General features: G+C 37.0%; 1 protein-coding gene across 2 annotated transcripts; it reads right to left on the bottom strand.

Moving 5' to 3' along the window:
* Window positions 1-1,099: 1,099 nt before the first annotated feature.
* On the bottom strand, window positions 1,100-15,493 carry LOC139733215 (ribosomal RNA processing protein 36 homolog). Of its 2 annotated transcripts, XM_071644054.1 has the most exons (9): window positions 15,454-15,493; window positions 12,678-12,693; window positions 11,600-11,660; window positions 10,888-10,968; window positions 9,388-9,454; window positions 6,556-6,660; window positions 5,619-5,693; window positions 2,431-2,548; window positions 1,100-1,845 (listed from the first exon to the last, which is right to left on the bottom strand). In XM_071644054.1, exons 1-9 carry the CDS (start codon window positions 15,454-15,456, stop codon window positions 1,700-1,702), a joined length of 672 nt encoding a protein of 223 aa, XP_071500155.1. In that variant the 5' UTR covers window positions 15,457-15,493; the 3' UTR covers window positions 1,100-1,699. The 2 variants fall into 2 exon arrangements, with proteins under 2 accessions (XP_071500155.1, XP_071500154.1); XM_071644053.1 differs by lacking the exon at window positions 15,454-15,493 and having other exon boundaries at window positions 12,678-12,782.
* Window positions 15,494-15,671: the final 178 nt, after the last annotated feature.

Below are 15,671 nucleotides of genomic sequence, written 5' to 3' on the forward strand. Positions count from 1 at the left end.
TACTAAGCAAAGGATGGAAGAAAAATTTTCATGGGAGAAAAATCAACACAACATGGTATTTTTTTTGGTACAAACCCAATGGAGAGTTGCTCACCACCAACATCACACAGACTTGCCAATGTGTCTTGCTCTTTTAACTTAAACAGTTGGTACATGTTATCTTTTTGTTTTCCTTGACCTACTTCTAATTTTCGTGGTTTCATTCAAACCAACTATCATGATGGACTTTTCCTTGAAAAAAAAAAAGCAGGTCATTCTGGCAAAGCATATGTTTCATGCTATCAACAACTACACTTGTAATGATGTATGCATAACCATGGCAACCTTATTTCTGACCCCTTTCAATACATTCTTTTTTCTATAAATGGGGTTCAGTCTATTTTCAGGAATGGATTTGGAATCATCATTTTCAATAATATGTTGGGCAAGTCAACTCTTTAGTACATTGTGTTCTTGTATGTGCACATTACGCACTAAAACACACATACACACACACACACACTGGATAAACATAGCACTCTCCAAATTATAAGCATCTGCACTGGAGTCAAGAGTACACTGAACTATTGTTTTTAATATGAACTGTTGTCTCAACACATACAGTGATAGACTGTCTTGTAGACAGATGACATTTCACTATGTTCGAATCGAAATATTAATGTTTAAACAAGGAAATGTGATAGAGCCAACCACTCACATCATGAAACAAATCTATCTTGTTTGCTGAACGCATGCCATCTGTTTCCAGCTCGCAATATAGATATCAACTCTGATGTTGAACCGAATAGTTAAAGGGGATGGCTGGTAACTAATCAGTGGGAATGCTGGGGGATGATTGTTCCAATCCTTTTGGGATTAATTCAAGACTACATTATATATATCTATTGTTGTGTGAAAATTACTTGCTTCAGAATGGTCTCATATTCAAGTAAAGTGCAGTTTAATGTTTCCAGATTAGCATGCCTGTACAGTGACGGGGCATTCATCTGCACATTACTTGAATATGAGGCCGTTCTGAAACAAGTAATCTTCACACAACAATAGATATATAATGTTCTCTTAAAAGAATCCAACAAAAATGGGAACAATCATCCCCCAGCATTCCCACTGATTCCCACTGATCAGTTACTAGCCATCCCCTTTAAATGAATCCCACAAGGATTGGAACAATCATCCCCCAGCATTCCCACTGATTCCCACTGATCAGTTACTAGCCATCCCCTTTAAACTCATACTGGGTACTCGAGGAAAAAAAAGGGAAGATAAATAATGTAAAACATAAACAAGTGTTAGATTAAATTTGTTGCCTTGTGTCATAAGGATTGGGAAATTACACTTGTTAATCAGTGAACAAATTTTCCAGACCTGCTGAAAATATGCTGTCATTTGGCATGCTCTAGGTTTTTTTTTTCCCCTCTGGGATAATCCATCTTCCCAATGCATTCGGCCAGTCCAGGGATCTAGATGATCCAGAGAGGTAATCAGTCCAGCTAATCAATTACGAAGAGGCAACCACTTTATCCATGAAACGCACAACATTATCATTGATCTGCAGGACAGCAGAACTCAGCAGCACTGTTCACAAAGTCGTGCTTTCACAGCTTCTAAACACTGGTTACCCACGCACAAGAGGGGGCAGCATTCCATCTCCATGGTTACCATAGATCTTCTGACTTCTGCATTTCCACCAAGCTCAATTTCAGCCGTCAACCTGGCTGGCTGAGGGAAGTTTCCGCCTGGCCTTCTGCGCATTTTTCTTCCGCCTCTTTGCCAGGTATCTCTCCATCTTCCCACTGCTCTTCAGTGCTCGGAACTTCTCAGCAAGCTCAAGCTTACGCTTATCAGCTGCATAAACAAGACATAAAGACCAACAAAATATTGCAAAATTTCACTCATTGATTTCTGCCCTCAAGAAAAGGCTTGTGACAAAGAAAATTCAGATTCTATCTAAACCACAAACATAAGCACCTGTATGTTCATGCTAAAATCCACAACTACTCTGAATAGTTTGTAGCACATCTGGCGCCCGATGAGCTTCTGCCAAGATGGATCAACTTGCTACGTGTATAGTTAACTATCAAACATTGCTAGACACTAAAAAGACAGTACTGAAAAATGAAGACAGTAAATGCCAAATTAGCACTGCAATTCTAAATGGTAGGTCGGGTAAGGCTTTGAACTTGTAATCATCATCACAGAGTTACATCACTCACGATTCAGGAACAATAATATTATTTTTTCTGAGACATCACTGTACCCATGACTGATTGAATACTGTTATCACTCCAAAACAAGTACAGGATTCTCAATGTTATATGACAACAGACAGTAGAGTACGCAGCGTGGTGATTCTGAAAAAAAGAATTGCACAGTCAGTACATGCCACTTTGGGCTTGAATCTTTACAGAGAAAACAAAAGTTAGGACTCACATTTCTTGAGAAAGAAGGGTTTCTTCCCTTCTTTCACCAGATCTTTCTCTTTCTTGACAAGTTTCTTTTCTATGTCCCTGACTTTCTGCTTCTTATTTTTGGCCTTTTCTTCTTGTTCCTGCAAAACAAACAAAAAGATGACTAAGCAAGCAAACAAACAACAAACATGTCTGTTAACTTGGTATATTTGTGACAAATCGGTGCCATTACCTTCTAGCATTGTTGATGGAGATAACATCTAAAACACTTAGCACTTGCATACATCTGTCCAACGGTACAGACCTCTTTGGGTGACATCAAATATTGCACTAAACCATTCAAATATTAATTGTTGATAAGTTAGATTTTGTGTACAGCAATTTAATACACAACAAGTATGCATCACAAGATAACGAAACCTCCATGTATGCAGTAAGATGATGCTGACAGAGGTTTTTGGTTTGTTTACATGTTTGTTCTACCTACTGCATTTTGCAAACTGAATCATCTTCATGGAGAACTACAAATTTACTGTAACTTATATGACAACAAATGGGGCATGTAACAAAGATATGTGACCCTGCATCACAAACTAACAAACAGTCCCCAGACATGGATTTTTAGTAAAGGGTAGATTCTGAAAGAACAGACTCTAAGCTTAATAATGATGCACAACTCAATACATATGGACTTTCCTAGCCTATCTTAATAATAGAAAGAAGGTACACACTCTGCAAAAGTATTTACTGAGAAAAGAGGCTTTGAAGTTTAGGGTCTATTCAAGTACTTAATTTCATTAAGCTGTGCTCTGTGCGATGAATGGAACAAAAAACATAATGTAAAACTCCATAGTCACCACAATGAAGGGATTATCTGATTAAGCAGAAATTTGGCAAACTCTGTAAGAACATTCTATTCATGACTACTACTTGTATTAACTTTCATAGCAGTAGCATTATCCCTTCAAAGATGATTAGAGTTGAAAGTGAAGAGTATTCAAAGGAACTTTAAAAAGAAAAAAGGACCTCCAGGACATACATACTCACACTATCCAACAAAATAAAGTATTCTAGAAAAGTTATATCCCCCCCCCCCCACTATTTCCCATTCTTTTCATGATTCCACACTCTAGAATTACATAAACAAGAATTGCCCATTAAGAACATATAGAAAACTCAAGATGGACAAGGTTGACCCGTTTCACCTATTTTGAGTCCTCACATGAAATTGGGCTGTGCAACTTTTTGTTGGTTGTGCAATGTACTGTCAAAACATGTAAAGATGCACTAACTTCAGTACTGTAAAATGAAACGGTTACTATTTTATCTTTGAGGATTTTAGGACATTTTTTTTTTTTTTTTTTTTTTTTTGGGGGGGGGGGGTGTTTTGTTTTTTGTTTTTTGTTTTTCTTTTGTTGACAGCTTACTTGAAATACTACCATCACAGCAAAATGTGGTTAATATACATATTTTTGTACTATTGTCCCCCTGAGGTAATAGTAGATTTTAAGCCATATGATTTTTTCAATTTGACATAATCATTTTACAGTCATGGTTTTCAGGAAGATACTCAAATGGCGTGAAATGAGAGAGAAGGACGGAGGGATCCCAAAATGCCTCACACTCAGAACAAAGTAGGGCATCACTGAGACACCAGGACTCATGCGTCTGAACATTAAAGAGGAAATCCAGTCCAAAAATAAGTTAGTCTGATAAAAAAAGAGTAAAATCTTACGAGTTCAATGATAAAAATTTGACTGGAATCGGATGAAAAAATAAGGAAGTTACGACACTTTGAAGTTTTGCTAATTTCTGCCAAACAGTTCTTGTACAGAGGATATGAATATGCAAATGAGTGAGCTAAACATGTCATTACCTCACAATTCTTCATCAATCGTGGACAAAAAATGATGAAAATTCAATGGTTCTGTCATTGAAGTCTGAAACATGATGTTATTCCTGGTTGAATAACTTCAGAATACAATTTAGTAATCAGTTAGACATATACGAGGATTTGAGCCTCAGGCATAATTGCGTTTCAATGAAAAACTGGAAATTTCCCAATCTTATGTACAACCTATATATGTGACCCTGCACCTCAAAACAAACAAAAAGTCGCAAGACATGAATTTTTAGTTAAGACCATATTCTGAAAGAGCAGACTTTAAGCTTTAAAATGACGTATAACTCAAATCAAATGGACTCTCCTAACCTATCTAAATATTGGAAAGAAAGCACAGACTCAGGAAAAGTGTGAACTGAGAAAAGAGGCTCTGAAGTACAATGTCTATTCAAGCGCTTAATCTTTACCAAACCGTGCTGGCTGTGCGATGAATGGGACAAAAAACAGGAAGTAAACCACCAGAGTAAAAACAATGAAGGGATTATCAGATTACACTGAAATTAAGCATGACTCATTAACACATTCTGTCCATAATCAATGCCAACTTTCAAAGCAGTAGCACTATCTTTTCAATAGTTATTACAGTTGAAAGTGAAGAGTGTGGACAAGGTTTTTCAGAAATGAAAAAGGGATTCTACAGACACAGTTAATCACACTATTCTACCAAAAATGTTCGAGATAAACTGCTAAAAAACACACTTTCCTGCCCGTTTTATGATACCAAATTTTAGCATACTGTAAAAGAAGACCCGCTCTTTCAGAAAATACGAAAAAGTCATGTTCGGCTAGGTTAACCCATTTCACTTATTTCCACTCCTCACGCAAAATCAGTGTGTGCGACTTTATGTTCGTTTTGAGGTGCACGGTCACATATGGTAAGTTGCAAGGGGATGACATGCTCACTTTGCATTTGCATATTCATATTGAGCAATCAAGAACTGCTTTCCTTAAAAAATATGAAACTTCAAAGTGTCATAAATTCCGTATTTTCAATCTGATTTTGATCAAAATTACATTGTTGAATTCGTAATATTTTACTCTTTCTTACCAGATTAACTTATATTTGGACTGGATTTCCTCTTTAAAGAGCCTGTCATGGACATTATATGACATGACAGATGACGCTAGACATTTCAACGATCCATTCGAGGGTAACACCAACCTCATGTCAAATGTATACCTCAAGGAAGAAGTTGCTAAACTGCCCACGTACCCTGGAAGGAAGAGGTAAACTGCTGAGGCACAGCATCTTCTCCTCATGTGTTACACATAAAAAAATATTTAAAAAAAGAGGCAAAAATTCTCACCATTTTGGTTAGTAGCTTCTGAATCTTATGCTGCTTCTGCGAATCTTTTGTTTTCTTCAAAGCTTTCTCAAGTTCCTGAATTAGAACATGAAAAACAAGCAAGAAAAAACAACAACAAAGTATTGATATTCAACTTTCACAATCACAGCAAGCATTTCACTCATTAAAAGACACCTGTGCTGTAGTGCTAGATGAATTTTTGTAGCACAAAATGCTGTATGTATACAGTAATCTCAAAATGATATAAGGAGCATAATCAAACATGTCTGGAAGGACATCTCATGACTCATATTTCACCAAAAAAAAAGTAAGACCTGGTGAGCCACAAATGCACAAATACCTGCATATGAGAAGAATAAAACATACAGAGCCCTCACATAGATGACTGTTAAAAACACTTTCCGTATTTTTATCACCAACATTAATAGTTTCTGAAGGATTAAGACTCATCTGGCAATTATATTCCTCCTATACTGTCATTAGGTGTGAAATTTAAACTTGACAGGGAACTTTGATAGGTTAACAGTGAACTGTTGCCTTTAAGATTACACACTTACCTCCCAAAGAAAATAACACACTCAACATTGCCTTCTTTCTTATTACTGACTGCAAAGAAATCTTTTCTTCACAACTGTTACCCTGCAATTGTAATTTTCAGTGAAATCTGCTGTCATACTGAGGTAGTCCCATAGAGAAATTCAAATTATTTTTTAAACTCCACATTTAGGCAGTTATCACATTTGGTGGTTTTATAAATATTAACAATCAAATTGTGGACTGCCTTTGTGAAATGACACAGAATATCACTGCACATCTGACAAAAGTAAGCCCTGATGTATGGTTCTGCACAGACAATGTTAATATCCAATAGTTTGTAGACAGTTGGTCCACATTCACAGTGTTTTCAATGTCACGTGCAGATAGCTTTCAGTCGCACCTGCTTTTCTCTCTCCCTAATACCCTCGACAAACTTGTAGTTCTTGTCAAACAATTCCTCTCTGAATTTCCCTGAAAGGTCATCAAAACGTGGATCTCTTGCCATCTGTAGAAAACATGTAAAGTAAGAAAGAAGAAAAAATGAGCTTTGGTTTATCCTGACTGGAATAAAAGTTTTATGGAAACCAGTGAGGCGAGGACAATACAAACAATTTTTGCAGCAATAATTAAGACAAGCATCACTTGATAAAAACACAGATAATAAACCCTAATAAGAGACCCGGGGGTCACACGCTCACCTGAGTATCGCAAGTTCACCTTCCATGCATTCTTGCAGACTCTTACCTGAGAACATTGGAAACTTATGGTGGGGGTAGCTTTGAGAATGGGGGCATGGTGTCCATTCACATATTCCATCACACTGGTAAAAATACCTGCCAAGTACACTGTACTTTATAGAATGTTGGATTATGCAGCTCGGGAAAAAAGACTTAGTCCTATCACTTTTGATTAGAACTAGAGAAAAAAATTATTGAATATTCATTAATTTAGGAGGTGTGGACCCCCTGGGGCCCCCAAGGAAAGCATGGTGCCCATTCAAACACTTTGAGATCTTATCCCTATGGGAATGCTACTTGACAAGTTGGGTGAAAATCCAGTATGTTGTTTTCAGCAAGAAGATGAAAATTTAGGCCCACATTTGGACCCCTCCCCCCTCCCATCCCGCTTCCTTGGGTCCCAAGGGGGTGGGGGGGGGGGGGAGGGTCTCCCATGAACAAACTCGAAACAACAGTCATCAATATACTGACTCATTGTATTAACTTAGCTCAATCACTTCCGGTTCTTGAGAAAATCTTTTAAGATTCCTTACGGGGGGGGGGGGGGGGGGGGGGGGGGGGGGGGACCCCTGGGGCCCCCCAGATGGGGCATGGTGCCCATTTGATGGAATTGAGATTCTATTCCCCTAGAAATGCTACCTGCCAAGTTTGGTGAAAATTAGTGATAGGGTTTTCAAGAAAAAGATGAAAATTTACAATTTCGGTCCAAATTTAGGCCCCCTTGGGCCCCCCAGGTGGGGCATGGTGCCCATTTGATTGGAACGAGATTATTTCCCCCTAGGGATGCTACCTGCCAACTTTGGTGAAAATTCATAATGGCATTTTCAAGAAAGAGATGAAAATGTACAATTTGGGCCACATTAGGACCCCTCCCCACTCCCCTCCCCCTGGGTTCCAAGGGGGGCACCCCTGATTCCGCCATGAACAAACTTAAAGGACAAGTTCACCTTCATAAACATAAGGATTGAGAGAATGTAGCAATATTAGTAGAACACATCATTGAAAGTTTGAGGAAAATCGGACAATCCGTTCAAAAGTTATGAATTGTTGAAGTTTTTGTGCAGTAACAGCTGGATGAGAAGACTACTGCAGTGTGTGAATAACTTAGATGTCACATGCGTACAACAATACAAGGAAAATATAAAGAGAATTTCACAAAATTCCATCTTTTGAAAAAAGTACACATTCGTCCGACTTGTTACCGACAAATGTTATGGGTAATATTATTCCCCCTGCCTTTAGAAAGAGGCAAGTCAAGTGCTCTTTTATTATGCGAAAAAAGTGAAAATATGTTGAATTTTCTTTACATTTTCTTTATACTGTTGCACGCATATTACTCACAAGCTGTAGTAGTCTCCTCATCCAGCGGTTCCAACACAAAAATTTAAAAAATTCATAACTTTTGCATCGATTGTCCAATTTTCCTCAAACTTTCACTGATGTGTTCTACTAATATTGTTGCATTCTCTCAATCTTTATGCTTATGAAGGTGAACTTGTCCTTTAAAACTACAGTCATCAATGTACTAATTCATAGTATTAACTTAGCTCTATCACTTCTGGTTCTAGAGAAGAAGACTTTTTAAGATTCCTTAATTTTGGGGGGTTTGGGCCCCTCTAGGGTCCCCCAGGTGGGGTATGGTGCCCACTTGAACAAATTAAAATCCTATCCCCCTAAGGATGCTACCTGCCAAGTTTGGTGAAATCGGTCAAGGGGTTCTCAAGAAGAAGATGAAAATGTATGAAAGTTTATGCACAACGGATGACGGACGACGGACAATGGATGCCTGACGAAGAGCAATCGCAATAGCTCACTTGAGCCTTCGGCTCAGGTGAGCTAAAAAGAGATAAAACCACGCTTTATATTTTTCATTCTAGTCACAAGACTACCACAAAAAAAAGGAAGAAATTTATCCAAGCAAACATGAATGAGATTTTATCCATCCAGTTAGCAACAGCTCTTTCCTAAATTTCAAAGCTAATGACAATATAATTCATTTCACACATAATGCAATAAAGAGTACTAATCCACGTCAGCTACTGTGCTGTATTAAACATTTGTCCATAACCCCTGGAGTACAGCCTCAGGTGTTACTATATACATAAGCCAGCTCGTAAAAGGTGAAACAAATCATTCATATAATTTTGACCAGAACATTTCTGAATATTCTCATGCTCTTTATATGATAAAACTAATTCCTTGTTTTGCTTGTTAGTTGTTTGTATATCAGAAATTTCATGCGTATTCTAAAGTCAAAATTTGTCTACAGATAACCTTATTTCTAGGGTAATTGTTATGGATTTTGAAAAAAAAAAAAAACTTCCTTATTTAACATAATGTCATATTGATGTTGAAAAAATTACATTTCGGTCTTTGAGATAATCCGACAGTTTAGAAAGCTCTTTCATATGATGTAACAACCATTTTCTTACAGTGATTTTTTCAAGCACATAAAGACTCACAGACCTTCTACTGGGCAGGTGACAACAACATACCTGTTTCTGGACTGGAACGACTTCTCTGAACCTCGACACCTGGATCTTAGACGACATCTCTTGAGGTCTACAGAGGAATATGGAAGGACAAATTCTTTATCCTTCATCACCACTGATTTTGATGATTATGATGATGATGAAAATGATGATAAAATTAAAGGAAACCAAGACCAAAAGAGCAATGTGGATTGAGCAGCAACATTAGTAGAACGTATCAGTGAAAGTTTGAGGGAAATTGGACAATTGATGCAAAAGTTATAAATTTTAAAGTTTTGGTGTTGGAACCACTGAATAAGGAGACTACTAGAGATCATGACATCATGTGTGGACACAACAATATAAAGAAAATATAACACAGAATCACACAAAAATTAATTTTTTCATAAAAATTACATTCCATCAACTTGATACTGACATATGTTAAGGGTAGCAATTATTCCACTTGCTTTTTGAAAGCAGTTAGTCAAATGTTCTTTCATTACACAAGAAAAGTGAAAGCATGTTGAATTTTCTCTATATTTTCTTTATATTGTTTTGGTTTCCTTTAAAGCTACAAATGGTGGTAAAGATACAATGATTTGATATACAGCATGATTGTTACCAATGTGATGAGCACGATCTAAAAATGACACCTGGTCCATGGTTAACTGCAAATCATTGGAGTCTGAGCCTCTTACCACATAAATCTTCAGAGAATACTTGAGAATGGTGACTATTATACTACTGTAATGATAACAATACTTAAAGAAAAAAAATTGTGACTTCCTTATTTCAAACCTTTCTGTGGCTGCAAGCCAATCAGACAATACACATGTCTTCCAATTTTCTCAGGGAAGTGCACAAAGTAATCTGATGTGAAATAGTAATGTCATTACCAAGAAAACTCAATCTGTACCTACAACTTGCATTTGGCTGTACAGATGGACAATGATACTTGTCACTAATATGTAAATCAAGAACCTTATCTGAGGTTGGTTGTGTTTAAGTAAAACCATAAGTGGCAAGAAATAAATATAAAGATAGATAGATAAATACATAGATGGATAAATAGATAGATAGATAGATGGATAGATAGATAAATGAATGAATAAATAAAAACATATGTGTCGCCGGAATATGTAATATTGGACACTATAAAACACATATTGTACGAGCTGAAATTTTCGCGGTGGTTTTATTTTCGCGAATTTCGCGAATCACCTTTGAACCGCGAAAATAACAACGCGCAAATAGTTACGTTCAGTTAGACCGTCGCAACCACGAAATTAACAACACGCGCAAATGTCCTCCTAGTAGCAATTCGCGAAAATATCTGTACGCGAAAATTTCAGCTCGTACAGTAATCTCTAGTATACAAGAGACGACTTCTTAATAGAGTGTGGTGCTAATCTTGCAATATCACTACCACCACTAATGACAAATTGTAGTGCTAACAAAAGCATGCCTACAGGCATTCATGATTTAACTTAATTACTATGGACGCACATCTCAAGTACTAACCTATTCTTATTTGCCCGTTTAAACTGCTTCTGAGCAGCTTGGGATGACTGTCTTTTTGCACCAAACAAGGCTTCATTGTACCTGTGCAGAAAAAAAAAAATGTTGATGATATCGTTCTTGTTTCCACATTGGATGTCTGGCTTGTGTTAAGACACTGTCTTACAGAACCATCATAGTTTGTTTCAATGTTTTTACAAATACGCCAACATATAACTTGCTATCCAATGACATCTTTAATGTAATCAGTGTTATTAAGCATTGTGACATGAAGACAAACAAAAAAGTAATGCTGAATTCAGTCATCAGTACTTTTTTTTCTTCTTCGTCTTCTTCTGTCTGAAATATACCAAACTGGAGATCGAATACATCATACTGGGGCAGTCTGGTGTCCTTTGTCCTTTACTTCTCATTCCTTGCAAGGAAATCCGCAGTTGTATGTTATACAAAATGTAACAATGCCCCACATTACTCCTAAATATGCAACTAAATAGAATCACAGTCATAAGATGAGCACTTTATGACCTGTATCATCATTATTTTGAAAGACAATGTATTTTCCCATTTCAGGAAACAATAAACAAACATAAGTTGAACATCAAGTGCCTCCCTTCCAAATAAAAGACATGCCTAGAGCAACAATAACAAATCTCTAATGCAGATTTGGCTAGACATTAAAAGTGAATAAAAGTAAAAAAAGAATAGATGCACTTACACTTTGGATCCAACTCTCTCTTGAATCTTTTGCAGTTCAGCAAAGGGTATTTCAGATAAATCTGAAAAATAACATGAAATGTTACAAATAAACTTAGTGGAGGTAAATACCTACAAAACAAATCAAATAGTCTTAAAGGACAAGTTCACCTTCATAGATATGTGGGTTGAGTGAATGCAGCAATATTAGTAGAACACATCAGTGAGAGTTTGAGCAAAATCGGACAATCCGTTCAAAAGATATGAATTTTTGAATTTTCTGCTCAGTCACGGCTGAATGACAAGACTACTATAGCTTGTGATGTCACATGAGTACAACGATATAAAGAAAGAATAAAGAAAATGCAACATTTTTCCATTTTTCTCGCATAACAAAAGAACACTCGACTTCTCTCTTTCAGAAGGCAGGGGGAATAATATTACCCTTAACATATGTCAGCAGCAAGTCGAAGAACTGTGCACTTTATTCAAAAATTAAAGTTTTGTGAAATTCTCTTTTTATTTTCCTTATATAGTTGTACGCATGTGACATCATGCACTGTAGTAGTCTTCTCTTCCAGCAGTGACTGCGCAGATACTTAAAATATTCATAACTTTTGAACAGATTGTCCAATTTTCCTCAAGCTTTCACTAATGTGTTCATTCTTTACTAAGATAGTGAAATCCAAGGTCATCTTATATTGTTAGTGCATTCATAATGTAGATCATAGGGTGGGAAATTTCTATAGACAGTACCAGACAAAGAAAAACAATAATCATCATCCTCTACTCATAATTGTTTCTGAAATACACAAATGTAGAGGCATCACCATGCAAGAAAATTCAGTATCAACATAAAAGGGGAAATATAAAATACTTAGTAACTGGGAAAATGCCAATACGCCATGGGCCAAAGACATATGAAAAATTGTGTACAAATTAACTTCAAAATTACCTGGACTTAACATCAACAAGAGCAAATGAAATCACTGATACTGTGTGTGATGTGTGTGTGCATGTGTGTGTGTGTGTGTGTGTGTGTGTGTGTATGTGTGTGTAAATGACATTGAAGAAGCATAGATGGCTGGTTGTAAACTCACCTTGTTTGATTTCCTCCTGCATGAAACATGGAAAGAGGAAGAAAATGATTTGCTAATATGCTCAACTTTTTTTTTTCTCTCAGATTTAAACTGAGCAACTTCAAAGAGAAAACAAACACAAAAATAACTTCAAAAGACAACTTCAACTGGTCAGTTTTGTACTACATCAACTATTTACTAATAAACTGAGAAATTCTAACAGAATAAAAAGATATTATGATATGTTATTTTCATTTATAAGTACAGAATCTACATAAGGCCTATAGACATTAATCTCTGCTTGCAAATCCTAGAATATAAGACATTCTAGAACATAGAATCATAGCTTTATTACCTTTTGTTCTAGCTCGCATTCTTTGCTATTCAGTCAAATGGGGGGGGGGGGATCTCCACAAATGCATTACAAGTTCACCTTCATATACATGATGAGGAATGAGTGAATGCAGCAATTATTATTAGAACACATCAGTGAAAGTTTTGGGAAAATCAGACAGTCCGTTCACATTGACATCAGAAGTTATGAATTTTTAAAGTGTCTGCACAGTCACTGCTGGATGAGAAGACTACTACAGTGTATGATGTCAATTGCATACAACAATATACATGTAAGGAAAATATAAAGAGAATTTCACATATTCTTATTTTCTGAAAAAAGTGCACATTTCCTCGACTTGTCACTGACGTACAGTATGTTAAGGGTAATATTATTTCCCCTGCCTTCTGAAAGAGCAAAGTCACGAATTCTTTTACGATGTGAGAAAAGTAAAAATATGTTTAATTTTTCTTTGTTTGGTTTCTATTGTTGTACACATGTGGGAAGGTTAGAAGAATTCCTGAATTTGTTTATGGTGGTTATCCACTTGAGGTTGTAGATGACTTTGTGTACCTTAGAGTAAGATTTAATTATAATGGTAGTTTTAAAAGAGGTAATTTCTCAACAAGTCACACAAGCTAAAGAAAATGACCGCACGAACATCTATGGCATGCCAAATGCTCCATACAATCACTATATCAGTACACTTATGTTTATTGATTAAAGTACTTTAAGTGTTCGAGCGCTAAATTTAACTTCGTAATATTGTGAATGAGCATTTGGCTTGCCATAGACCTTCGTGCGGTCATTTTTCAAACGAAGGCGGCGATGAATTGGGGAGTGCTGCAAAGAAGTGGAGGAAACAACCAGAAAACAGGGGGAAACAGTGGAAGAGGAGAGTCAAAATGTTTACTGATTAATCCTGTATATATTTTTTCCAGATTGGTTTGAAAACCAAGCTGGAAAAAATAATAATAGCCATTTTTATGCAGGGGGAACCGGGTCGAAGTTGTGTTTCAACCAGAACGGTTGAACCGTCGCAAAAATCGTATGTATCAATGGTGTCTGTCTAAGAAGCAAAAAACTGACCCAGCAAATGTCATTATTATAAATGAGAAGTTTTTCGCGGAATTAGACATACTTGTCGGTCAAGGTTACCATAAGTAGTATGGTTGGGTGTTCATGACACCGACCACCTAACGTTTTTCTATCAATAGAAAAGTGAAAAATCTCACAATTTACCTGAAATTTTACTCACGTGTGGAGAAAATACTCCGGATTCACAAGCACACACTGAAAATGCGATCTGAGGTACGCGCTCTAGATGGCGGCTTCGAACGCGTGGGGTGTCATTTTTTCCGCACTCGGTTGCCCTGTACATTTAAACCGACCACCCTGACAATACGTATAAAGCGCACTTAAATGCATTTTTTTCGACAAGCTGCTGCTTTGTTTCTAGCCGTTATTTTTCCCCCCAATAATATTTGAATATATTTTGAATCCTTCGATATTACTTTTGAAGGACTGTTTGATGAATTTGAATTGATCGTAATTGAAATCTATGAGTCGGTCTGTTTTTTCACATTCATTTCTCGTTTCTGCTTCAACTCGTACGGTCGTAGTAAACGACAAAATAATTATGTCATGTGTATGTGTAACGTGTGTGCACGATCGTACAAGCGGCGGAGTTTGAGAGAGCGGCATAATGACAATTTTGCGGTCAAAATCGTCAAATTTATTACGGAAGGATACTCTACATCTAACGAGTCAGCAAAGGTAGGCCTAGTTGTAATATATGTAGTTACACAATAAATCCTATTCTATTTTGCTAAATTTCGGTAATTTAGAGGGAATATTTATTTGTTTTCGCTTCATTTTACTCGGTAGCGTGGCCCAGTGAAGAATCGAACACCGTTGCGCGTAGCAACATGCGTACATTTTCTTTCTGTACGCGCAATGCCATTATAGAGCGCGGTCAGTTCATATGGACCCGGTCGGTGTGTTGAACACCTACCATACTAACATATTACATGTTAGTAGGGCAACTTAACGTTAAAATAACCCTAATTTAGGTAGGTTTCTAGTAACGCTACAGTACTCTTCTCATCCAGCAGTGACTGAGCAGAAACTTCAAAAATTCATTAACATTTAAACGGGATGTTCAATTTTCCTCAAACTCTCACTGATGTGTTCTACTAATATTGATGCATTCACTCAATCCACATGTCTATGTAGGCCTAAGACTAATAGTCTAGAGTATGAAGGTTGACTTGTCCTTTAAATTCATATCATCAACGAACCGCAATCTCTGTATATGGGACTAAGTTTACAGCTGTTAGCGCATCAACTAGCACACAGTGGAAACAAGTTGCACATACCTGGACTCTGAGGTCACTTTATGATATAGAGTGGAATTGGACATCTAGTTGTAACGTAAACGTAAACTCTGGGAATGCCACTTACCATATTTCACTTGTATTCTTAACGCAGGAAGCAAAACAATGAAAGGCGCCGTCCTACTAGACTAGACCTAGATCGCTGTAAAGCCCCCAGCGCAGCAAGCGCAACGTGTGTTGATCAAGGTAGAACGCTGCCATCTAGCGACGAGATAAATATAATGTTCTCGCGCTCTTTGGTCAAACTAGGTACTGTACCACAAGTTGCGGGAGATATTCAGCTCA

Source organism: Diadema antillarum, unplaced genomic scaffold (assembly GCF_040938485.1).
Source record: "Diadema antillarum isolate AM-2024a unplaced genomic scaffold, OU_Dant_1.0 seq00000463_RagTag, whole genome shotgun sequence".
NCBI lineage: Eukaryota > Metazoa > Echinodermata > Echinoidea > Diadematoida > Diadematidae > Diadema > Diadema antillarum.